General features: G+C 39.0%; 1 protein-coding gene across 1 annotated transcript in view; it reads left to right on the top strand.

Annotated features, from left to right (window-relative positions):
• Positions 1–5,781: 5,781 nt before the first annotated feature.
• The window catches only part of HSF2 (heat shock transcription factor 2), a 96,686-nt gene continuing 75,270 nt past the window's right edge, over positions 5,782–27,197 (top strand). Inside the window, exons 1-4 of the mRNA XM_053710782.1 lie at positions 5,782–5,975; positions 7,469–7,577; positions 10,974–11,101; positions 14,658–14,782. Of these exons, the coding sequence (XP_053566757.1) occupies positions 5,883–5,975; positions 7,469–7,577; positions 10,974–11,101; positions 14,658–14,782 (455 nt within the window). The 5' untranslated portion in view covers positions 5,782–5,882. The remainder of the gene's footprint in view (positions 5,976–7,468; positions 7,578–10,973; positions 11,102–14,657; positions 14,783–27,197) is intronic.

Here is a 27,197-nt window from a genome sequence, read left to right as displayed (position 1 = left end):
CAGCATCATATCCAGAGGTTGTCTTTGGGAATTCCTGTGCTTAACTGAAAAAGAAAAGACACTAAGAAACCGAAAACACAATGTTGCTTATTATTATTATTATTATCGGTTATTTGTAGAGCACCAACAAATTCCGCAGCGCTGTAAACAGAGGGTAGAACAACAAAACAAATTAAAGGGATCAGATGGGTAGAGGGCCCCGCCAAGAGTTGCACTGTTGTAATTAGCTCTTAAGAAGGTGATCTACAAACAGCTGGACTTAAGGGGGTTCAGGGGATAGCAATGGAGGAGTGGAACTGGTATAAGGTAAGGTTAGCATAGGTTGTATGCATCCCTGAACAGTAGAGTATTTAGGGAGCGCTTGAAGCTTTCAAAACTAGGGGAGAGTCTTGTGGGGCGAGGCACAAGATGGGAGCCAGTCTGGAGAAGTCCTGTAAATGGGAGTGCGATGAGGTAACCAGAGAGGAGGAGAGTAGGAGGTCATGAGCAGAGCGAAGGGGACGGGAGGGAGAGTATCTGGAGACAAGGTCTGAGATATAGGGGGGAGCAGTGCAGTTGAGGGCTTTGTATGTCAGAGTGAGAATTTTGTGTTTGATCATAGAGGCAAGAGGAACTTAAAGGGACAGTTCACCCAAAACTTTTCTCCCCATTAAATTGTTCCCAATGATCCATTTTACCTGCTGGCGTTTATTAAATTATTTACAAGTAGCTCTTTTACCCCTATTTTGGCATTTGAAATAGCTGATTTAGCCTGTGGTATCCATATCTAAAGTAAAAGTTTGTATACTGGAGTATAGGCTATTGAATAGCCTTAGTAAACACAGCCAGCAGAAGAAATTACACTCCCAGTGGGGTGCAGGGTAGTTTAGAAATAAAATTATAATTTTCCATTGTTCTCTCTAAGTATTGAGCTTTGGTTTTCCAGATAAATATAAGATAAGGAAGCAAGTGTGTGTACACAAAGTGATAAAATAATGAGGCATGATATTACCTAAAACTCAACCCATTATAATAGGCAGTAGTTTAAAAGCACAAAACCAGATACTTTATATACACAAACCTGAAAATGCAATTTCTCATACATTTTATACTCTGCAGCTGGTATAACAAGCAATTGAAAATACATTAATATAAAAACAATTTTACAGTGTACTGTCCCTTTAAGTCTCTGCTGTAATAAAATGGAGATATCACAGGCTCAAGTAACACAGTAATAAAACAAAGAAACAAAACAGTTCAAAATGTTGCTAGATGAAATCCCAAACAATGAAAGTTCAACAAAGGGATATCCTCATATATTTAGAAAGAGAAACAAGGATTGAGTGGTGTTACCTGGCAGCACAGCACATCGAAGAATAGTGCTCATATTTGAACTTTTGCTGAGATTTCTGTTGATACATTGGCATTGTGTATGTGTTTTAAGCAGACATCCCAACTCTCCCGGGAGGTCTGGGAGTCTCCCGCATTGATAAAGTTGCTCCCTGACACCTGCAAATTAAACACAATCTCCCGGAAATAGCGGTTCTAGAGAAAATCAAATTTGTGCCTGCACTTTTCATTTCTACCTCTAGGTGTCTCTGTTCCATTATAACTCAATGTAAATAGTTTCTGCGTTCCTCTCTAGACTTTTCTCCCCCTTCCTGAATTATTCTCTAGTGCGGTGCGCAGCAGACCTGATATAGGCGAGTTGTGCAGGCTCCCATAATCTATATATTGTGCAGGCTCTCATACTCTATATATTGTGCAGGCTCCCATACTGTATAATGTGATAACATTTTCAATTATTTCATAATCATAGGAATTCGGAATTGGAGGGGCTGGGGGTACAATAGTGAGGTGGTACTATACAGAGGTGGTACAGTGAGGTACTATACAGAGGTGGTACAGTGAGGAACTATAGTGAGGTTGGCATGCAGTGATGTAGTATAGTTACGGGCGTGGGGGGGGGCACCTCCCTGAAATGGGTTTTTGCAGGTTGGGATGTCTGTTTAAGCAACATTATTTTGAATTTCTTAGTGTGTTTTCTGTTTCAGTTAAGCGCAGGAATTGTACTTAGCTACTTTTCTTTGAATATATATTAATATATAAATAAATCTGTTCTGTATTTAGTTTCTGTGCTGCTCATATATAAAATATTTGCCTCTTATATTTTTCACAACAGAGGCCAGGTGTAGTGAATAGATTTGTTTAATAATGTGCAGATTTTCAGTGATCCCTGAAATGTCAAAATAGGTGTGGTTTCTGCTATTCAGTACTTGCTACCTATTTGTATACACTATATGTGTATATAAAAAAAAACACCATTCTGGGAGGCGGAGCTAGGCCAGGAGCAAAATGGCCACAAAAGTTTAGAGCTCCTTGCGAGCACAGTCATTTCTCCGTAATATAGGACTATCCTGAGTACCCAAAACTGTATAAATGTAACCCTGAGACAGCCGGCTTGACCCGCATTACTATACCGCACTTATTTACTATTTAGTGCAGCTGCAAGAGGAAATCGCCACCACGGGTCCTCCGACACCGGCTAGAATGGAGGAGGCCATGTGGGATAAGTGAAACAACGGCTTTGGAGTTGAGCCCAGAGACAGAACTTTTTTTCACTTTCTGCAATGAAATTGTTTTAGTAAAAAATTTTCTGCAGGTCATTTTTAAATAAAATTGTAAATTTGTCAGTTACACAAAAGCACCAGATCAATTGCAATGTGTTGGTTAACTGGATAATAAAGCAATATTTAAAGTTGTATAATCTAGTGCAGTAGTTGAAAATTGCATTACAAATTAGTTACAGGCATAAAAAGTAATTGTAAAATGTCTCTTGAATTAATTTGTTTCCTTTTCTCTTAGTCTAACACAGAAATGTAGTAATTAAAAAGGTGCATTGCTAATACGAACCTCTTACATTCAGAGGAAAACAGCTTTGCAGACTGTGAAAAGCTAGGGAACGAGATTGCAAAAATCTCAGAGCCAGACAACAATCAATGCACTGCTGCTTTGCAGCACTACTGCATATTTGACTGTTGTCTTCAAACAGCACTTTTTTCTGGATGCACTGTGTTAAGGAAAACTTATACAATGCAGCCAGAGAACAGCTCTGTTTAAAAAGAACAGCCTAATGTGGAGCAGCACTAAAAAGTTAAAGTGCTAACAATTGCTGTTCTTTCTGCAGACATGCTGCATTTTCTGCGATGACATCTCAGATCACTCTATGTTCTGCCTTGGGGGAGTTGAGCTGCTCATATTAGTTCTGGATAGCCTACAGAACACAGAGAACGCTTGGAAGATGCATTCACTGACCTAAGATATAATATCTGATCATTATACAACATGTAAAAAGCATAGAACTGAAATAACAAGTAATGGAGGCCTGAAAATGGCGATATGCCTATGTTATTGCGCAACAGCCAAATCACTCTAGTTCTGTATGGTTATCAAGAGTGCTAAACAAAGTCTTTTCCCTTCATATTTATTTCTTACATTGCACATTCTATATAATGTTTATCTTGTATACCACTTCAATCACTTAGCTATATACCAGTTATATACAAAGAAATCCTCCAACTAAGCTATACAGGATTTTGCACAAAAAAGAAGGGGATCATAATTATAGGACACATGTGAATAGTAAAATGCAGAGATCGAGAAGTGTAGTCTAACAGTCGATTTAGCAGTGCTAGACTCCTTTATATAGATACCTCATATTTTACAGAAGTGGATTTACTACTTTATCTATACCTGGCTTTTGTTAATGCTGATTATTTGACAAAAAAAAGTTGGGTAAGCTATCAAAAACATAATTCGGTCTGCCTACGTCTGTTAGTAAAAAACATTCTGCTCAAGATAACTCATTGCCATATGTGGCAGATCATGCACAGAGCTCTGAAAAACTAAACTGTCCAGGAAAGATGACTTTGATTCACTCAAAAACTTGATCACCACAGAAATGGCGAAAATGAGAAAATATATCACAGACATAGGTCAAAGGATGAAATATGTTGAAAAAACACAAGGTGCTATTAATACTATAATTGATAACATATCAATGCAAGTTAATGTACAAGATTCAAAATTAGACGCACTTCAACATAGATTGGTGGAATTAGACAGTAGAGGATGCCACAATAATCTAAGAATTAGGGGAATTCCCTAGACCATAACTTATGCAAAACTGCATGAATACCTCCAAGGGTTCTTCGAACATTTACAGTCTGATCTCCAAAATATTCAGAAAACATTAGCAGCGAGCATGTTGTTGCTTCTTTGTGTCCACACCCTAAGAATGCTTTAGAGAGACCATTGGATACTTTGTATGTTGTTAGGGCATTGAAATATTACATTGATATCCTTGCTGTGTTGAGAAGTAAGGAAAGTTAAAGGGACATGAAACCCAATTTTTTTAACAGCTTTTTAATTTAACTCTATTATCTCATTTGTTTTTGCTCTCTTAGTATACTTTGTTGAATAAAATACCTAGGTACGCTCATGAGCTACTGATTGGTGGCTGCACATACAATGCATTCAGAAAGTATTCAGAACCCTCCATTTTTTCACATTTTGTTATGTTACAGACATGCTAAAATTGTTTTTTTTTTTTATATATAATTTGTTTAAATGTCTCATCCTCTTTTAGAATATACTGTTTATGTATAATATGATCTATCAGTCTATATTCCTTATTAAAAGTAGTTTACTATTAGTTACAAAGGGCACTAAATTTGAAACATTAATGTACGCTTCTTCTCAGATAACATTATGCTTCTTTCAATATTTTTCATATAAACTATCTTATTATATTGTTTTAGATGAATAACCTTTTTCTAGAAAATCTTTCCTTTAAAATTTGACTCTCCTCATATGGCACTTTTTTGTAGCTGATTTGAGAACAATTCAAACCATTAGCTCACAGAAAAATTTACTTTTGAAGAGGGCGGTGGAGCGTGTGGTATTTGAATTGAATATCTATATTAAAAAGTAATTCATTAAACTGATGAATGAAACACTGTATAAAATATCACTAACATTCGGGATCTCATTTTATAAAGGAGAGAGATTACTATCACTTTAAAATACTCTTTACCTCTGAGATTACCTTGTATCTAAGTCTCTGCAGAATGCCACCTTCTTTCAGTTTTTTTTAACAGACTTGCATTTAAGCCAGTCAGTGCTGACTCATAAATAACTCCAAGGGAGTGAGCACAATGTTATCTACCGGTATATGGCACACATAAACTAGCCCTGTATAGCTGTGAACAAATTCAAAATGCACTGAGATATATGAGACTCCCTTTAAAGGCTAAGAAATTAGCACATGAGCCTACCTAGGTTTAGCTTTTTACAAAGAATATCAAGAGAACAAAGCAAATTTGATGATAAAATTAGATTGCAAAGTTATTTAAAATTACATGTACTGAGTCGTGAAAGTTTAATCTTTACTAGACTGTCTATGTAATCACTCCTGTGATATGCCTATAAAAAGTGTTAAACAGTTCCACATGTCACTGCGCGGTGAAACTCCGCAGCTTGTACAGAAAATCTCCAAAACCCAAGCGATAGTGAAAGCGAAGCTCCCCCATGCCAGCGAGCGGATAGTACGGATACCCAATTGCAATGAAAGCCCTCCTGTCCACCTGTACTCTACACGTGAGACCCTGCCCGTTATGTAATGCGGAGCCAATGTCTGAGACTCTTCTTTTCTCAATAACCAATCTGATGCATGATCGTTATGACGAAGAGGGAGTGCCATATTGGGTTGTTACTGTGGAAGTACAGTGGCGCATGCGCAGTGTGTGAATCAGCCTGGGCCACCGGCTGCTGTGGGGTGTGTGTTTTGCCCTCATTCTGATTTTAGGTTTTGTAACGGAGTACGGGGCTTGTATTGCGAGACAATGAAACAAAACTCCAATGTGCCGGCATTTCTCAGCAAGCTGTGGACGTTGGTGGAGGACGCGGACACCAACGAGTTTATAACTTGGAGCCAGGTAATGTGGAGATGTGGGCATTACCGTGATGCCAGGCTTGCCTACCACACATTTCGGCCTTCATCTTATTTTATGTTTAGTTATATATGGGAGGAAGTGAAAAGTCTAGCTCCGCCCTGTTGTTGCCATGCTATATTTTCTTGTATGTGTTGCCAGAGATTGGCAAGGCCTACATTATCATATCTCCTTTAGTATTCATGATTCTTCTGCTTACTGCTATCTTAAATTATTGATGTCAGAACAGTCCTTTAACAATAAAGGGGCTAGATAGCTTTGCTTGTCATTTTATATATAGTTGAAGGAATAAGGACTTTTAAGTTAATCTTTCTTATTGCTGCATAAACTATCTGCATGACCTGGGCATTTACAGTATCACAAACTAAAAAAAAACCACAACACATAAGTCTTGCATATATTTTTTAATTCAGGTTAAAAACTTATCACAGGCTTGGAGAGAACACAGCCCCATAACTAAAGGATAAGTATGGAAGTAATTCAAAGATGAGCACCAAGCAGTACAAATAAAAAAAATTAAAAAAAAAATGGTGGTTGGCTAAGCTTTACCAAAAATGGAGATGCTGGTTTCACTGTTTAAATAGCAAGTCAGATTGACCAATAACAAAAATCAATGGGACATAAAAGTGCAAAAAAAAAGTAAATTCCCAAATGTGTTAGATCACTTTTTGTTATTGTACAGTCCATTGTATAAAACAGTGTAAAAGTGGTTAAAGGGATACTGAACCCAAATTGTTTCTTTCGTGATTCTGAGCACGCAATTTTAAGCAACTTTCTAATTTATTTTTCATTTTTTCTTCGTTCTCTTGCTATCTTTATTTGAAAAAGAAGGCATCTAAGCTAACGAGCCAGCCAATTTTTGATTCAGATCGATGTACAGCACTTGTTTATTGGTGGGTGAATTTATCCACCAATGAGTAAGAACTTACATTCTTGCTTTTCAAATAAAGATACCAAGAGAATGAAGAAAATTTGATAATTAGGAGTAAATTAGAAAGTTGCTTAAAATTGCATGCTCTATCTGAATAACAAAAGAAAACATTTGGGTTCAGTGTCCCTTTAAGCACACAGTTATATAATGAAAAGAGAGAAAAAAGTCATAGGTCCAAAGATTACTTATGTAGGCTCTGAGATTTGCGCCAGGTGAGTGTATATTGTGCCATTCTGTGCATTTTATGTTTTATTCAACATTCCTTGTATTGGATAATTGTAATAATAATGTATTTTAGAACTATATAGCCCCAGTATACTTTTGACTTTACCGGATAATAAACAGAACTCATACTGCTTTATTGGTCTACAGCAACACACTTCACAAGCATAAAAACAAACAAAAAAACCTTTTTTTTCTCAGTGTAGAAACATCTGTTTTACAAAAACAAACAAAATGTAATATGTTTTACAATTATTTCTAGGATCTTAAAAATCTACCTTCAAAATTGAACAACTTTATACTTAAATACTTATTTTTATTTCAGAATGGACAGAGTTTCTTGGTTCTAGATGAGCAAAGGTTTGCCAAAGAAATCCTCCCAAAGTACTTCAAGCACAACAACATGGCTAGTTTCGTAAGACAACTGAATATGTGTAAGTTTTGGAAACACATCTGTTTTTTCTTTCTTTCATTTAAAGGGACAGTAAACATTATTACTTTCCATTAAAGCAAACCTCAGAGTAAATAACCTATAAAAAGTAATTTTAAAATGTATAAAATTGCCATTTATTTAAACATACCTCTGAAATTGCCCCTTTGTTGCTCCTTTTTTTTTTTTAAAAAAAATTACATTTTCTTCTGCATTGATTGGTTTGTCCAATCAGATGGGGACCGCACACCATAATCTTTGTTCCATAGGCATTCTCATGAAGACTGAATTGAGTAGCATGTGCAGAATCTTCACTCTGCAAGGCAGTGTAAACAGTGGATTGTTATGCCATACACATCACTATCTACTGTTTACACTCCACTGTCAGGTTGGGTGAAACTGGCGAGCGTTTATGCAATCTTCCTCTTGCTATGTCTGTGAGCTTGCATTGCTGGTAGTTGTCGTCTGTTAACAAAGTCAAGGTTAGACCAACACTAACACCAGGCAGTCTGATACAGCTGTGGGCCACGGTCAAGCCCACGAGCAAAAGTAGAAAATAAAAAAATGTGTCAGAAATAAAAATTCCTTTATTTCTGGAGCATGGGGATCAAAATAGAACACAACGAGATCACATGACTAAGGGGACCGCCCCAAAATATTGTGTTCTATGTTGATCCCCATGATCCAGTTAGGCAGAACTGCTCGCTACTAATTAAAATTAAAAACCGCTTCCAGGAGAAAAGACTGTGGAGTATTAGAAGAAAACATAATTATAAGGTACTTTTTAAAGGGATTGTAAAGTTAAATGATTTAAAGCCCAGTATTTAAAAATACAATTAAAAACAAGCATTTTAAGTCATTATAAACTTTACAATTACGCTTCTTTTTTACAATACTTAGCTTTTTGTTACTGTAAACACACAGACGATCCTCCGTCCGCATCTCCTTCAGTATTGAGCAGATCGATGATGAATCCGGCTTCCTCCAATCACTGTGTGCCTCACGAGCTGAACTCCAAAGGGGGCACGCAACGATTGGAAGAAGCCAGATTCATCATCGATCTGCTCAATACTGAAGGAGATGCGGGCGGAGGGTCGTTTGTGTGTTTACAGTAACAAAACCGTAAGTATTTTAAAAAAGCATAATTGTAAAGTTTAATGACTTAAAGGCACACTAAACCCAATTTTTTTTCATTCATGATTCAGATAGAGCATACATTTTTAACCCTTTAAGTGCTAAGCTTTTTTATGCGATTACCTTTCCAACAATGGGTCTTGGGGATCTGTAGCTGCTTAGATGCCTGAGATACAGGCTTCTAAGCAGCATGCCTCCTGCTCCTATACTTAACATTGTTACTTTTAAATAAAGTTGCGCAGTGACGTCACCTTGCATAACGTGAAGCCCCAGCGATGCCTGTCACTATGCAGGCTCGATCGCCGGGGTTGGAGAGGGTGGGAGCCCCCAGATCTCCCTCGAGGTGGGAGAGTGCTAGCAACGGCTCTGAGGTGTCGTTAGCACCAGAGTGAGAAACTCTGCGACGGCTCAGGACCGTCGTTGGCAATCAAGGGGTTAAACAACATTCCAATTTACTTCTATTATCTAATTTGCTTCATACTTGAGATATCCTTTGTTGAAGAAATAGCAATGCACATGAGTGAGCCAATCACATGAGGCATCTATGCAGCCACCAATCAGCAGCTACTGAGCCTATCTAGATATTCTTTCAGCAAAGGATATCACGTGAATGAAGCAAATTAGATAATAGAAGCAAATTAGAAAGTTGTTTAAAATTGCATGATCTTTCTATATCAAGAAATAAAATAAAATTGGGTTTTATGTCCCTTTTAAAGTGCCCATGTTTTTTAGAGTATTTTTAATTACTGGGCTTTAAATCATTCAACTTTACAATCACTTTAAGCTACAAATAGACATTTTTTTTAAAACATTACACCTTTATATCCTATAAGGATTAGAATAAGGTAGAGTTTTACATAGTATTTTTCTTTTTAAAGGGACATAAAACCCAAATTTTTTCTTTCATGATTCAGATAAAACATACAATTTTAAACAACTTTCCAATTTACTTCTGTTACCAAATTTTCTTTGTTTTATTGTTATCCTTTGTTAAAAAGCTGGGATGTAAGCTCATGAGTGTGCACGTGTCCACAACACTATATGGCAGCAGTTTTGCAACAATGTTATACATTAGCAGGAGCACTAGATGGCAGCACTATTTCCTGTCATGTAGTGCTTCAGGCATGTGCACGCTACCTACCTAGGTATCACTTCAACAAAGAATAACATAAGAACAAAACAAATTTGATAATAGAAGTAAATTGGAAACTTTTTAAAAATGGTATTCTCTATCTAAATAATGAGAGAACATTTTTGGGTTTACTGTCCCTTTAATTACTATGTATCTTTTGGTTGAGGTAAATTATGAAGCAAGTTGTTTGATATAGCTTTTACTATTGTGTGGTCCTTTTACATTTCATGAACAGTATAACCCTACTGTGGTCAGATAAATTATGCTGTATATTTAATTTGTTTGTATAACTGGTGATACACTTATGTTTAATTACTAACATATTACTCCCTTTATGCTGAGGCTTTGTGTTGGCTCCTGCTGCTATATTGGTTTATTCTAAATTTATAGGATTTTTTTTATCGTGTTGAAATAACATTAACATTATTTAAAATTCTGCATTTACCATCCTCCCTAGAGGGTCAAGAATCAATTTCTGTAACTTGCAAATATTTACAGCATTTAGAAAACTCGACTTGTGGTCATTCACATTTCTCTTAAATTAAGATTGACAACAGCATCTCTCGACCAAATCCTTATTGGTTGCTGATCTTACATGTAGTGTCATCATGCAGTGTGTGATATGTGATGTGTCCAAAGGTAAAGAGAGAGTGCAGTATTTAAAGGGGGAAGCTGGGTCAAGGGATAATTGCATAGTATATATCTGTATTGCAAAATATCTGCTACAAATTTTTTATCCTATTGGTAAAAGTTGCTTTGTTCTGCAATCGGAGGATATGCTCTTTGAAAGGCCTACATTTTGTCTATTGCATCTCCTTTGCTGGCCAATAAGGGGTAGCACTAAATGAAAACTTACTGTGAAAAAAGTTGTAAGGTCAAGATTTAGAATCCTTTAGGAAGCATCTCTGAAGACAGAGAATAAAATTTGAGGAAAATTGACCATACTGATATATATATATATATATATATATATCTCATGATGAACAGATTATTATAGAGAATTGTTATTCCTGATTAACATGGTTTTTCATAATAAAACTATTTAGGATAAAAAGTTAAGACTTTATTACTGCAAAGAGAATTCATCGGCACATTGTGTTTTTATTTATTTATTTAAAAACATTTTCCCATTAGATGGCTTCCGGAAAGTGGTCCATGTTGACTCTGGTATTGTGAAGCAGGAGCGCGATGGACCAGTTGAATTTCAACATCCATACTTTGTCCAAGGGCAGGATGAACTATTGGAAAATATTAAGAGAAAGGTAGTTTTTTTATGTGTGTCTTTTAAACACTGTGGTAAACAAACTCAAATAATTTGACCAAATTCATGGGCAAAAAAGTTAAAGGGCCATTATAGTCAAAAAATTGCATGCTCTAATTTGTTAGAACATATTATTTTAATACTAGCGACCCCATACCTCAGTGTTTCATAGCTGATTTGGTCAGTGTCTGTTTACGCTTGGAACCAGCAGTGCTCTGTTGGTGCAGAGCAGTACTTCTACTATTTAACCTCTTTGTGGAAGTTAAACACAGAGGTAGAGGGTTGCTAGCCTTAAAGTATATGTTCTAACATTAAAAATGTCAACTGTAAAGGGCCTTTAAAAGACCATTAAATTCAGTGCAAACAGTTAATGTAAAGAAAAATGTCAACATGGGCTTATCTGCAAGGAAGTTGTCATTTAATTTCCCTGTCCCTCTGAATCATTTGGTGGCTGTTAACCTATCACAAACTTTTATATATGTATATGAGCTGTGACATTTTATGCATGCTTTGTGGAGCCAGGGACAAAGTCACCAGTACACCCTGAATGTGCTCAGACGCAGGTAAATTGCACCTAAACCAGTGCACTATCCTGCCAGAACAAAAGCTAGATGTTCCGATAACAGCAACATGATTTTTTTTTATTTTTTATTATTATTATTTTTCTAATCTTATTTTCATAATTATTCTTATTAATGGTACATAATAGATTTTTTTTAAATTAAGAACTTCTCTAAAGTAAAACAAGATTAACAAAGGCTTTTTGGAATTTAGGGGTTGACTTACTGATGGTTGCAAAGTACCCCTTTATCTGCTGCTTTCCCCTCCTGAGTTGTGCTAATTTGGTTTGCACACCCAAAGCTAACAGAATTTTAGTTCTGCTCTTTCATGGCGATAAAACCTATATATACTTTTAGTTCTGCTGGGTGCCACAAAAACTAGTGCAGAGGGCCCTATGTGGCAGAGCTGAATCAGCTAGGAGTTCCTGAATAGATTACTGCTGCAGGGAGAAACACATTTATTTTTGAAGCTTTAGACTGACAGTGCAAGGGACTAATTCTTCACTTAAAGGGACACTCAGGTTTTATTAAATTTTAATGATTCAGATACAGCATGTAATTTTAAACAACTTTCCTATTTACTTCCATTAAAAAAAATGTGCACAGTCTTTTATATTTACACTTTTTTGAGTCACCAGCTCCTACTGAGCATGTGCAAGAACTCAGACTATACGTATATGCATTTGTGAATGGCTGATTGCTATCACATGGTACAGGGGGAGTGGAAATATACATAACTTTAAAATGTGTTAGAAAAGAATCTACTACAAATTTGAAATTCAGAGTAAATGCTATTGTATTGTCTTGCTATCTTGCATTTGTTGATTATGCAAATCTGCTGTGTTTACTGGTCCTTTAAATGCAACATATGATTTACCAAAAAGTTAGATATTTAGGCTATTCATGGTATTCCGTTTAATTGTATCCCTTTAAACTGCACACAGGTAGGCAACTTTATCTGATTCCATTATTTTATTGTTAGGGCTGATTATTTTTACTATTACTATTTTTGGACTTACTTGCAAGTTATTTCTTTAGTATGGTCAGGGTGAGTAAGTGTACTATTATAGACGAGAAAGTCGACAACTTCAAGCACTTGTTGGTTTGTGGCTGTAGTGTTCCTTTGAAATATATCATGGGTGCACATTCACTTTGCATAGGTGCAATATTATTGGACACAACACATTTTTAGTTACTGTGCAGGAATATCCTTTTAATAGATGGAAGTCTGGATTACACTGGTGGTTTGTTTAGACAAACCGGAGAAATTAAAAGGGTAATTTCTTTAAAATTTAAATTGATTAATTTCAATATACTTGATAGTGCTGATATATTCTACTTTTCACAACTATTGAAAACCTTGCATTTAACCGTCCTTTAAGGGGACAGTCTGCCCTAGAGGTTTTTATTGAGCACAATGTTATCTATATGGCACACATGAACTAATGCCCTCTAGTTGTGAAAAATGTCAAAATGCATTCAGATAAGAGGCGGCCTTCAAAAGCTAAGAAATTAGCACATGATCCTCTTAGTTTTAGCTTTCAACTAAGAATACCAATAAAACAAAGCAAAATTGATGATAAAAGTAAATTGTAAAGTTGTTTCAAATTACATGCCCTATCTGAATTATGAAAGTTTAATTTTGACTAGACTGTCCCTGTAAGTTAATGCCAGTGTTTGTTGCATATGGTGTTATGTGATATCATCAATTACACAAATATCTGATGTCATATTATGAATAACATCCTTGATATTGCAAAAATAATTTACAGGAAGATAGTTTTGAAGTTGGCTTTTGAATATTTAAATGAGAATGTACATAATGACATTAACATAGTCAAAATTAAAAGGACAGCCAATATTGTTTAAAATATTACTTAATGATTTTTCATGTTTGTTGAAAGAGCAGCAATGCACTACTTAGAGCTTTCTGAACAGGTGAGCCAATGACAAGAGACATACATGTGCAGCCATCAATCAACAGCTTGCTCCCAGTAGTGCATTGCTGCTCCAGAGCTTACCTTGGTATGCTTTTCAACTAAGGATACCATAAAAAAAGCAAATTGGATAATAGGGCATGCCATTTTAAACAAATTTTCAATGGACTTCTGTTTAAATCATGAAGTTTAAAGAGGACAGTCAACATTGTTTACGTTTCATAATTCTGCACTATGTGCCAAATTATGTAACATAAGGATAGCATTTGCTTTTTAAAATTCCTCTTTGGCGCAGAAATTTGTTTTCACAGCCACGTTGCATGCTCACTGTCTAATTACACCGTGCCTGATTGTACCATTCAACTTAATGTAGCAAGCTCCTGCGCTAGGTTAAGCTATCAGTTGCTTTACTTAAGGCAGGAGTGTGCTACATTCTGTTGTCTACTTAGCTTTGTTTTTTGGTATCCTTTGTTGAAAAGCATACCTAGGTAAGCTAATGAGCAGCAATGCACTACTGGGAGCAGCAATGCACTACTGGGTTTATATATATATATATATCTATCTATCTTACTATTTAAAAATCATCATTTATTTTCTCTCTTGTTTAGTAATTTAGCTCTTCTGAATTTCTAGTTCAACACTTTATACCTCAATGTAAAAATCAGCAAGACTTTCACACAATATGCAGACACTTTTTTTATGTTTTAATATAGGCACCTTTGATGAGTGTGTAATTTATATATGATTTCTGTGTGTATACTATTTTGGTTCCCTTTTTTATAGGGAATACATTTTGTTCCATTTATTCAAGACACAATATATTTCTATAGATTTATCAGAAAGCATATGTATTTACGCTAACTGACACTTTTGGTAACATAGATTTGTGCTGTCGTGCCTTTAAGCATATTTAGTGGCATCTACTGCACTTCTACGCTATTTTGTACAATTTATGTCCACTTGTTCATTTGTTTGTTTTTGGCTGTTTATGTAGTTTTGGGGAAAGATAAACAACAGTTTTTTTTATTTTTATTTTATTTTCTCTCTTTTTTTTTTTCAGGTGTCCTCAACAAGACCTGAAGAAACCAAAGTGCGACAGGAAGACGTAGATAAAATCTTAAACAATGCTGCCAAAGTGCAAATCAAGCAGGATGCTCTTGATTCCAGGCTGTTTACATTAAAAAGGTAAGAAACTTAGAAACCATTAACAATTGTGTGCTAGTAGTAGTAGTACTTCCTTTTCCTGCTAATCTAGACATTTTAAGATTAAATAAACACCTACCTAAATAACTCGGGTAGAACAAATAGTATAATTAAAGGGACATACAACTCAAAATTGGATTCTTCATAAAATATATAATTTTGTGTAGTAAAGATATGTTTATAATGTCCTTTTATTTTGGCTGCTTTACCTTTAATTGTATAATGCATGATCCAAAACAGTGACACTGCAACATTCTGCACAGGAAAGCAGATAAACCATGTACTTGAGATTTTTCATATATGCCCCCCTACACTGCAAAATAATCAACCTTGCAGATCCAGGCAGGCACTCGCTGGTTTTTGACGATGATCGTGCTTTTACATATATATCCCCTCAGTGAAAAACTGCCATACGGGTTGCCTTGGCACCCACAAACACAGCATATCGGTGTCCTTATAACAACAATAAGTTTCATCAAATATATGAGCAAATTATATCCAAAGTGAATAATAAACCATTGCTATGAATTAAAGAGATTGCTGTGATTGATCATGATGTCCGTGAACTCCAGTGATAATTTACATAGGAATACCAGATACGTACAGGGACCGGATTAAAAATTAACAGGACAGTCTAGTCAAAATTAAACTCATGATTCAGATAGGGCATGCAATTTTAAGCAACTTTCCAATTTGCTTTGTTCTCTTGGCATTCTTTGTTGAAAGCTAAACCTAGGTAGGCTCATATGCTAATATCTAAGCCCTTGAAGGCCGCCTCTTATCTCAGTGCCTTTTGACAGTTTTTCACAGCTAGAGTTAGTTCATGTGTGCCATAAAGATAACATGCTCACGCACCTGGAGATACCTAGGAGTCGGCACTAATTGGCTAAAATGCGAGTCTGTCAAAAGAACTAAAATAAGGGGGCAGTCGGCAGAGGCTTAGATACAAGGTAATCACAGAGGTAAACAGTATATTAATATAACCGTGTTGGTTATGCAAAACTGGGAAATGGGTAATAAAGGGATTATCTATCTTTTAAACAATAAATATTCTGGAGTAGACTGTCACTAGTAGCACACACATCAGCTTTGTAGTATATAGTCCACACCCTTCGAGGCACTTGGTAAATACCATTATGGTAATTTATATATACATTGAGATACTGCTTACTTCTCTCAAAATCTAGAAAGCTGTATTTAATAAAATGTGGCAAAGTAATCTGATGCAAATAGGAACAGCTATGCACTCAACAATAGGTAAATCTAAAACATTGTTCTAGAAATATAACTGTTTATAATGTGAGCTTAAAGGGACATTAAAGTCATAATTAGACATTCATGATTTAGAGAGACAATTTTAATCATCTATTTAATTTAATTTGCTTCCTTCTCTTGTTATCCTTTGCTGAAAGTTTTATCTAGGTAAAATCGGGAGCAGCAAAGAATTTAGGTTCTAGCTGCTGATTAGTGGCTGCATATAGATACAGATTAACATTGGCTCACCCCATGCATTCAGTTAGAAACGAGTAGTGCATTGCTGCTCCTTCAACAAATGATACCAAGAGAATTAAGTAAATTTGATAATAGAAGTAATTTGGAAAGTTATTTAAAATTGTATGTTCTACCCGAATCATGAAAATAAATAAGAAACCGTGTCAGTCTAATTGGCTAATAGGGCAGTAGCATGTTTATACGGTAAATCCATCTACTCTCAACTTGGATTAGCCTCTTATGTCTGTCCTCTTCTCTCTTTAGTGGTGGGACATGATCAATTAGTGTGAAACCTAAGTCACTCACATTATGTCCCGCCTCTGATAAATGTTTTGCCACCGGTTTGTCACTCTTTGTTCCATATTGCTTTCTACTATTTGCCATTCTAATGTGGGCATCATTGGATGTTTTATATTTTGAAAGTTCTTATTTCTTCTGTTATGTGTGATCAGTCCACGGGTCATCATTACTTCTGGGATATAACTCCTCCCCAACAGGAAATGCAAGAGGATTCACCCAGCAGAGCTGCATATAGCTCCTCCCCTCTACGTCACTCCCAGTCATTCTCTTGCACCCAGCAACTAGATAGGATGTGTGAGAGGACTATGGTGATTATACTTAGTTTTTATAACTTCAATCAAAAGTTTGTTATTTTACAATAGCACCGGAGCGTGTTATTGCCTCTCTGGCAGAGTTTGAAGAAGAATCTACCAGAGTTTTTACTATGATTTTAACCGGAGTAGTTAAGATCATATTGCTGTTTCTCGGCCATCTGAGGGAGGTAAAAGCTTCAGATCAGGGGACAGCGGGCAGATGAATCTGCATTGAGGTATGTAGCAGTTTTTATTTTCTGAATGGAATTGATGAGAAAATCCTGCCATACCGTTATAATGACATGTATGTATACTCTACACTTCAGTATTCTGGGGATGGTATTTCACCGGAATTACTCTGTTAAAAGTACATTAAACCTTTTAATAGGTATTTATTATGTTAAACGTTTTTGCTGGAATGTAGAATCGTTTGCATTTTCTGAGGTACTGAGTGAATAAATATTTGGGCATTATTTTTCCACTTGGCAGTTGCTTGTTTTAATTGTGACAGTTTCGTTTCTCTCTCACTGCTGTGTGTGAGGGGGAGGGGCCGTTTTTGGCGCTCTTTGCTACGCATCAAAAAATTCCAGTCAGTTACTCTTGTATTCCTGCATGATCCGGTTCATCTCTAACAGATCTCAGGGGTCTTCAAACTTCTTTGGAGGGAGGTAGATTCTCTCAGCAGAGCTGTGAGACTTATATATTGACTGTGATTAAAAACGTTGCTCTGTAATTTTTATGTTTCAAATTAATTATTGTTACTTTACTAATGGGAACAAACCTTTGCTAAAAGTTGTGTTGTTTTTAAGGATTGATGCTATAACTGTCTTTCAGTTCATTATTTCAACTGTCATTTAATCGTTTAGTGCTCTTTGAGGCACAGTACGTTTTTGTTAAATAAGATTGTAACCAAGTTGCAAGTTTATTGCTAGTGTGTTAAACATGTCTGATTCAGAGGAAGATATCTGTGTCATTTGTTCCAATGCCAAGGTGGAGCCCAATAGAAATTTATGTACTAACTGTATTGATGCTACTTTAAATAAAAGCCAATCTGTACAAATTGAACAAATTTCACCAAACAGCGAGGGGAGAGTTATGCCGACTAACTCGCCTCACGTGTCAGTACCTGCATCTCCCGCCCGGGAGGTGCGTGATATTATGGCGCCTAGTACATCTGGGCGGCCATTACAGATAACATTACAAGATATGGCTACTGTTATGACTGAAGTTTTGGCTAAATTACCAGAACTAAGAGGCAAGCGTGATCACTCTGGGGTGAGAACAGAGTGCGCTGATAATACTAGGGCCATGTCTGATACTGCGTCACAGCTTGCAGAACATGAGGACGGAGAGCTTCATTCTGTGGGTGATGGTTCTGATCCAAACAGATTGGATTCAGATATTTCAAATTTTAAATTTAAATTGGAGAACCTCCGTGTATTACTAGGGGAGGTTTTAGCGGCTCTTAATGATTGTAACACTGTTGCAATACCAGAAAAATTGTGTAGGTTGGATAAATACTTTGCGGTACCGGCGAGTACTGACGTTTTTCCTATACCTAAGAGACTAACTGAAATTGTTACTAAGGAGTGGGATAGACCCGGTGTGCCGTTCTCACCCCCTCCAATATTTAGAAAGATGTTTCCAATAGACGCCACCACACGGGACTTATGGCAAACGGTCCCTAAGGTGGAGGGAGCAGTTTCTACTTTAGCTAAGCGTACCACTATCCCGGTGGAGGATAGCTGTGCTTTTTCAGATCCAATGGATAAAAAATTAGAGGGTTACCTTAAGAAAATGTTTGTTCAACAAGGTTTTATATTGCAACCCCTTGCATGCATCGCGCCGATTACGGCTGCGGCAGCATTTTGGATTGAGTCTCTGGAAGAGAACCTTAGTTCAGCTACGCTGGACGACATTACGGACAGGCTTAGAGTCCTTAAACTAGCTAATTCATTCATTTCGGAGGCCGTAGTACATTTAACCAAACTTACGGCTAAGAACTCAGGATTCGCCATTCAGGCACGTAGGGCGCTGTGGCTAAAATCCTGGTCAGCTGATGTAACTTCTAAGTCCAAATTACTTAATATACCTTTCAAGGGGCAAACTTTATTTGGGCCCGGTTTGAAAGAAATTATCGCTGACATTACAGGAGGTAAGGGCCACGCCCTGCCTCAAGACAAAGCCAAAGCTAAGGCTAGACAGTCTAATTTTCGTCCCTTTCGGAATTTCAAAGCAGGAGCAGCATCAACTTCCACTGCACCAAAACAGGAAGGAGCTGTTGCTCGTTACAGACAAGGCTGGAAACCTAACCAGTCCTGGAACAAGGGCAAGCAGGCCAGGAAACCTGCTGCTGCCCCAAAGACAGCATGAACCGAGGGCCCCCGATCCGGGACCGGATCTAGTGGGGGGCAGACTCTCTCTCTTCGCCCAGGCTTGGGCAAGAGATGTTCAGGATCCCTGGGCGCTAGAGATCATATCTCAGGGATACCTTCTAGACTTCAAATTCTCTCCCCCAAGAGGGAGATTTCATCTGTCAAGGTTGTCAACAAACCAGATAAAGAAAGAAGCGTTTCTACGCTGTGTACAAGATCTGTTATTAATGGGAGTGATCCATCCGGTTCCGCGGTCGGAACAAGGACAAGGGTTTTACTCAAACCTGTTTGTGGTTCCCAAAAAAGAGGGAACTTTCAGGCCAATCTTGGATTTAAAGATCCTAAACAAATTCCTAAGAGTTCCATCGTTCAAAATGGAAACTATTCGGACAATCTTACCCATGATCCAAGAGGGTCAGTACATGACCACAGTGGATTTAAAGGATGCTTACCTTCACATACCGATTCACAAAGATCATTACCGGTATCTAAGGTTTGCCTTCTTAGACAGGCATTACCAGTTTGTAGCTCTTCCATTCGGATTGGCTACGGCTCCAAGAATCTTCACAAAGGTTCTGGGTGCCCTTCTGGCGGTACTAAGACCGCGAGGAATTTCGGTAGCTCCGTACCTAGACGACATTCTGATACAAGCTTCAAGCTTTCAAACTGCCAAGTCTCATACAGAGTTAGTTCTGGCATTTCTAAGGTCGCATGGATGGAAAGTGAACGAAAAGAAAAGTTCTCTGTTTCCTCTCACAAGAGTTCCATTCTTGGGGACTCTTATAGATTCTGTAGAAATGAAGATTTATCTGACAGAAGACAGATTAACAAAGCTTCTAAATGCATGCCGTGTCCTTCATTCCATTCAACTCCCTTCAGTAGCTCAATGCATGGAGGTGATCGGCTTAATGGTAGCAGCAATGGACATAGTACCCTTTGCACGTCTACATCTCAGACCGCTGCAATTATGCATGCTGAGTCAGTGGAATGGGGATTACTCAGACTTGTCCCCTACTCTGAATCTGGATCAAGAGACCAGAAACTCTCTTCTATGGTGGCTTTCTCGGCCACATCTGTCCAGGGGGATGCCATTCAGCAGGCCGGACTGGACAATTGTAACAACAGACGCCAGCCTACTAGGTTGGGGCGCTGTCTGGAATTCTCTGAAGGCTCAGGGACAATGGAATCAGGAGGAAAGTCTCCTGCCAGTAAACATTCTGGAATTAAGAGCAGTTTTCCATGCCCTTCTGGCTTGGCCCCAGTTAAAAACTCGGGGGTTCATCAGGTTTCAGTCGGACAACATCACGACTGTAGCTTACATCAACCATCAAGGAGGGACAAGAAGCTCCCTAGCAATGATGGAAGTATCAAAGATAATTCGCTGGGCAGAGTCTCACTCTTGCCACCTGTCAGCAATCCACATCCCGGGAGTGGAGAACTGGGAGGCGGATTTCTTGAGTCGCCAGACTTTTCATCCGGGGGAGTGGGAACTTCATCCGGAGGTCTTTGCCCAAATACTTCGACGTTGGGGCAAACCAGAGATAGATCTCATGGCGTCTCGCCAGAACGCCAAACTTCCTCGCTACGGGTCCAGATCCAGGGATCCGGGAGCGGTTCTGATAGATGCCTTGACAGCACCTTGGAACTTCGGGATGGCTTATGTGTTTCCACCCTTCCCGCTACTTCCTCGATTGATTGCCAAAATCAAACAGGAGAGAGCATCAGTGATTCTAATAGCGCCTGCATGGCCACGCAGGACTTGGTATGCAGATCTAGTGGACATGTCATCCTGTCCGCCTTGGTCTCTACCTCTAAGACAGGACCTTCTGATACAGGGTCCATTCAAACATCAAAATCTAACTTCTCTGAAGCTGACTGCTTGGAAATTGAACGCTTAATTTTATCAAAACGTGGTTTTTCTGAGTCGGTTATTGATACCCTGATACAGGCTAGGAAGCCTGTTACCAGAAGGATTTACCATAAGATATGGCGTAAATACCTATACTGGTGCGAATCCAAAGGTTACTCCTGGAGTAAGGTTAGGATTCCTAGGATATTGTCCTTTCTACAAGAAGGTTTAGAAAAGGGTTTATCGGCTAGCTCATTAAAGGGACAGATCTCAGCTCTGTCCATCTTGTTACACAGGCGTCTGTCAGAAAATCCAGACGTCCAAGCCTTTTGTCAGGCTTTAGCTAGGATCAAGCCTGTGTTTAAAACTGTTGCTCCGCCATGGAGTTTAAACTTAGTTCTTACCGTTTTACAGGGTGTTCCGTTTGAACCCCTTCATTCCATTGATAGAACTTTCCAAGATAACAATTTTATGTTTTTAATGGCTATTTCCTCGGCTCGAAGAGTCTCTGAGTTATCAGCCTTACATTGTGATTCTCCTTATCTGATTTTTCACTCAGACAAGGTAGTTCTGCGTACTAAACCTGGGTTCTTACCTAAGGTAGTCACTAACAGGAATATCAATCAAGAGATTGTTGTTCCATCCTTGTGTCCAAATCCTTCTTCAAAGAAGGAACGTCTTCTACACAATCTGGATGTAGTTCGTGCCCTCAAGTTCTACTTGCAGGCAACTAAGGATTTTCGACAAACGTCTTCCCTGTTTGTCGTGTACTCTGGTCAGAGGAGAGGTCATAAGGCTTCGGCTACCTCTCTCTCCTTCTGGCTTCGTAGCATAATTCGTTTAGCCTATGAGACTGCTGGACAGCAGCCTCCTGAAAGAATTACAGCTCATTCTACTAGAGCTGTGGCTTCCACTTGGGCCTTTAAGAATGAGGCCTCTGTTGAACAGATTTGCAAGGCTGCAACTTGGTCTTCGCTTCATACTTTTTCCAAATTTTACAAATTTGACACTTTTGCTTCTTCGGAGGCTATTTTTGGGAGAAAGGTTCTTCAGGCAGTGGTTCCTTCTGTATAATGAGCCTGCCTATCCCTCCCGTCATCCGTGTACTTTTGCTTTGGTATTGGTATCCCAGAAGTAATGATGACCCGTGGACTGATCACACATAACAGAAGAAAACATAATTTATGCTTACCTGATAAATTCCTTTCTTCTGTTGTGTGATCAGTCCACGGCCCGCCCTGTTTTAAGGCAGGTAAATATCTTTTAAATTATACTCCAGTCACCACTTCACCCTTGGTTTCTCCTTTCTCGTTGATTCTTGGTCGAATGACTGGGAGTGACGTAGAGGGGAGGAGCTATATGCAGCTCTGCTGGGTGAATCCTCTTGCATTTCCTGTTGGGGAGGAGTTATATTCCCAGAAGTAATGATGACCCGTGGACTGATCACACAACAGAAGAAAGGAATTTATCAGGTAAGCATAAATTATGTTTTTGCGGTACCGGCGAGTACTGACGTTTTTCCTATACCTAAGAGACTTACTGAAATTGTTACTAAGGAGTGGGATAGACCCGGTGTGCCGTTCTCACCCCCTCCGATATTTAGAAAGATGTTTCCAATAGACGCCACCACACGGGACTTATGGCAAACGGTCCCTAAGGTGGAGGGAGCAGTTTCTACTTTAGCTAAGCGTACCACTATCCCGGTGGAGGATAGCTGTGCCTTTTCAGATCCAATGGATAAAAAGTTAGAGGGTTACCTTAAGAAAATGTTTGTTCAACAAGGTTTTATATTGCAACCTCTTGCATGCATTGCGCCTGTCACGGCTGCAGCAGCATTTTGGTTTGAGTCTCTGGAAGAGACACTTGAATCAGCTCCATTAGATGAGATTACACACAAGCTTAAAGCCCTTAAGTTAGCTAACTCGTTTATTTCAGATGCCGTAGTACATTTAACTAAACTTACGGCTAAGAATTCCGGATTCGCCATTCAGGCACGCAGAGCACTGTGGCTAAAATCCTGGTCAGCTGACGTTACTTCTAAATCTAAATTGCTTAATATACCTTTCAAAGGGCAGACCTTATTCGGGCCCGGGTTGAAAGAAATTATCGCTGACATTACAGGAGGTAAAGGCCATGCCCTGCCTCAAGACAGAGCCAAACCTAAGGCTAGACAGTCCAATTTTCGTTCCTTTCGTAATTTCAAAGCAGGAGCAGCATCAACTTCCTCTGCACCAAAACAGGAAGGAGCTGTTGCTCGCTACAGACAAGGCTGGAGACCTAACCAGTCCTGGAACAAGGGCAAGCAGGCCAGGAAACCTGCTGCTGCCCCTAAGACAACATGAATCGAGGGCCCCCGATCCGGGAACGGATCTAGTGGGGGGCAGACTTTCTCTCTTCGCCCAGGCTTGGGCAAGAGATGTCCAGGATCCCTGGGCGTTAGAGATCATATCTCAGGGATACCTTCTAGACTTCAAATTCTCTCCCCCAAGAGGGAGATTTCATCTGTCAAGGTTGTCAACAAACCAAATAAAGAAAGAGGCGTTTCTACGCTGCGTACAAGATCTTTTATTAATGGGAGTGATCCATCCGGTTCCGCGGTCGGAACAAGGACAAGGGTTTTACTCAAATCTGTTTGTGGTTCCCAAAAAAGAGGGAACTTTCAGGCCAATCTTGGATTTAAAGATCCTAAACAAATTCCTAAGAGTTCCATCGTTCAAAATGGAAACTATTCGGACAATTTTACCCATGATCCAAAAGGGTCAGTACATGACCACAGTGGATTTAAAGGATGCTTACCTTCACATACCGATTCACAAAGATCATTACCGGTATCTAAGGTTTGCCTTTCTAGACAGGCATTACCAGTTTGTAGCTCTTCCATTCGGATTGGCTACGGCTCCGAGAATCTTCACAAAGGTTCTGTGTGCTCTTCTGGCGGTACTAAGACCGCGAGGAATTGCGGTAGCTCCGTAACTAGACGACATTCTGATACAAGCTTCAAGCTTTCAAACTGCCAAGTCTCATACAGAGTTAGTACTGGCATTTCTAAGGTCGCATGGATGGAAGGTGAACAAAAAGAAGAGTTCTCTCTTTCCACTCACAAGAGTTCCCTTCTTGGGGACTCTTATAGATTCTGTAGAAATGAAGATTTACCTGACAGAAGACAGGTTAACAAAGCTTCAAAATGCATGCCGTGTCCTTCATTCCATTCAACACCCGTCAGTAGCTCAATGCATGGAGGTGATCGGCTTAATGGTAGCAGCAATGGACATAGTACCCTTTGCACGTCTACATCTCAGACCGCTGCAATTGTGCATGCTAAGTCAGTGGAATGGGGATTACTCAGACTTGTCCCCTACTCTGAATCTGGATCAAGAGACCAGAAATTCTCTTCTATGGTGGCTTTCTCGGCCACATCTGTCCAGGGGGATGCCATTCAGCAGGCCGGACTGGACAATTGTAACAACAGACGCCAGCCTACTAGGTTGGGGCGCTGTCTGGAATTCTCTGAAGGCTCAGGGACAATGGAATCAGGAGGAGAGTCTCCTACCAATAAACATTCTGGAATTGAGAGCAGTTCTCAATGCCCTTCTGGCTTGGCCCCAGTTAACAACTCGGGGGTTCATCAGGTTTCAGTCGAACAACATCACGACTGTAGCTTACATCAACCATCAGGGAGGGACAAGAAGCTCCCTAGCAATGATGGAAGTATCAAAGATAATTCGCTGGGCAGAGTCTCATTCTTGCCACCTGTCAGCAATCCACATCCCGGGAGTGGAGAACTGGGAGGCGGATTTCTTAAGTCGTCAGACTTTTCATCCGGGGGAGTGGGAACTTCATCCGGAGGTCTTTGCCCAAATACTTCGACGTTGGGGCAAACCAGAGATAGATCTCATGGCGTCTCGACAGAACGCCAAGCTTCCTCGTTACGGGTCCAGATCCAGGGATCCGGGAGCGGTTCTGATAGATGCTTTGACAGCACCTTGGACCTTCGGAATGGCTTATGTGTTTCCACCCTTCCCGATGCTTCCTCGATTGATTGCCAGAATCAAACAGGAGAGAGCATCAGTGATTCTAATAGCGCCTGCATGGCCACGCAGGACTTGGTATGCAGATCTAGTGGACATGTCATCCTGTCCACCTTGGTCGCTACCTCTGAAACAGGACCTTCTGATCCAGGGTCCCTTCAAACATCAAAATCTAATTTCTCTGAAGCTGACTGCTTGGAAATTGAACGCTTGATTTTATCAAAACGTGTTTTTTCTGAGTCAGTTATTGATACCTTAATACAGGCTAGGAAGCCTGTTACCAGAAAGATTTACCATAAGATATGGCGCAAATACTTATATTGGTGCGAATCCAAGAGTTACTCATGGAGTAAGGTTAGGATTCCGAGGATATTGTCTTTTCTACAAGAAGGTTTAGAAAAGGGTTTATCCGCTAGTTCCTTAAAGGGACAGATTTCAGCTCTGTCCATTCTTTTACACAAACGTCTGTCAGAAGTTCTGGACGTTCAAGCTTTTTGTCAGGCTTTAGCTAGGATCAAGCCTGTGTTTAAAACTGTTGCTCCACCATGGAGTTTGAACTTAGTTCTTAATGTTTTACAGGGGGTTCCGTTTGAACCCCTTCATTCCATTGATATCAAGTTGTTATCTTGGAAAGTTCTGTTTTTAATGGCGATTTCCTCGGCTCGAAGAGTCTCTGAGTTATCTGCCTTACATTGTGATTCTCCTTATCTGATTTTTCATTCAGACAAGGTAGTTCTGCGTACTAAACCTGGGTTCCTACCTAAGGTGGTCACTAACAGGAATATCAATCAAGAGATTGTGGTTACATCTTTGTGTCCTAATCCTTCTTCGAAAAAGGAACGTCTGCTACACAATCTAGATGTAGTCCGTGCCCTGAAATTTTATCTACAGGCAACTAAGGATTTTCGACAAACGTCTTCACTGTTTGTCGTTTATTCTGGTCAGAGGAGAGGTCAAAAAGCTTCGGCTACCTCTCTCTCCTTTTGGCTTCGTAGCATAATACGGTTAGCCTATGAGACTGCTGGACAGCAGCCTCCTGAAAGAATTACAGCACATTCTACTAGAGCTGTGGCTTCCACTTGGGCCTTTAAGAATGAGGCTTCTGTTGAACAGATTTGCAAGGCTGCAACTTGGTCTTCTCTTCATACTTTTTCCAAATTTTACAAATTTGACACTTTTGCTTCTTCGGAGGCTGTTTTTGGGAGAAAGGTTCTTCAGGCAGTGGTTCCTTCCGTATAAAGAGCCTGCCTGTCCCTCCCGTCATCCGTGTACTTTAGCTTTGGTATTGGTATCCCATAAGTAATGGATGATCCGTGGACTGGATACACTTAACAAGAGAAAACATAATTTATGCTTACCTGATAAATTTATTTCTCTTGTAGTGTATCCAGTCCACGGCCCGCCCTGTCACTTTAAGGCAGGTAATTTTTCCATTAAACTACAGTCACCACTGTACCCTATGGTTTTCCTTTCTCTGCATGTTTTCGGTCGAATGACTGGTAATGGCAGTTAGGGGAGGAGCTATATAGCAGCTCTGCTGGGTGAATCCTCTTGCACTTCCTGTTGGGGAGGAGTTAATATCCCATAAGTAATGGATGATCCGTGGACTGGATACACTACAAGAGAAATAAATTTATCAGGTAAGCATAAATTATGTTTTTTCATTACTCTTTCCATCTCTGCTTGTGGTATAGCTCTCATTAATGCAGGATGGTGGCACTGGCAACTAGAAGATAGTAGCAGAGAATTTCTATCTGTTGGCTTATGGTTTTGAGTAGTTGCCAATGTGTTATCATTACCTTTTTTTATAAATCCTCAGATCCAGGAATTTAATCTGCTCCCTGCTGTAAGAGATCTTACATTTTAACCAGATGGTCCAACTTACCATTCTATGAAATCATTTCAAGAGTTCAGATTCGATTTCAACCCACACGTTAAAAAAAACAAATCTATGTATCTACTCTATAGGTGTATATGTGGGTTCTTGGATACTTCCATGATGGTGTCCTCATAATCTTGCATGAATAAAATGGCAAATGATGGTGCCACATTTGACCCTAT

The sequence above is a fragment of the Bombina bombina genome, chromosome 4, assembly GCF_027579735.1.
Source record: "Bombina bombina isolate aBomBom1 chromosome 4, aBomBom1.pri, whole genome shotgun sequence".
NCBI lineage: Eukaryota > Metazoa > Chordata > Amphibia > Anura > Bombinatoridae > Bombina > Bombina bombina.
Note: the sequence above shows the minus strand (reverse complement) of the source record. Positions and strands in the feature narration are given on the sequence as shown.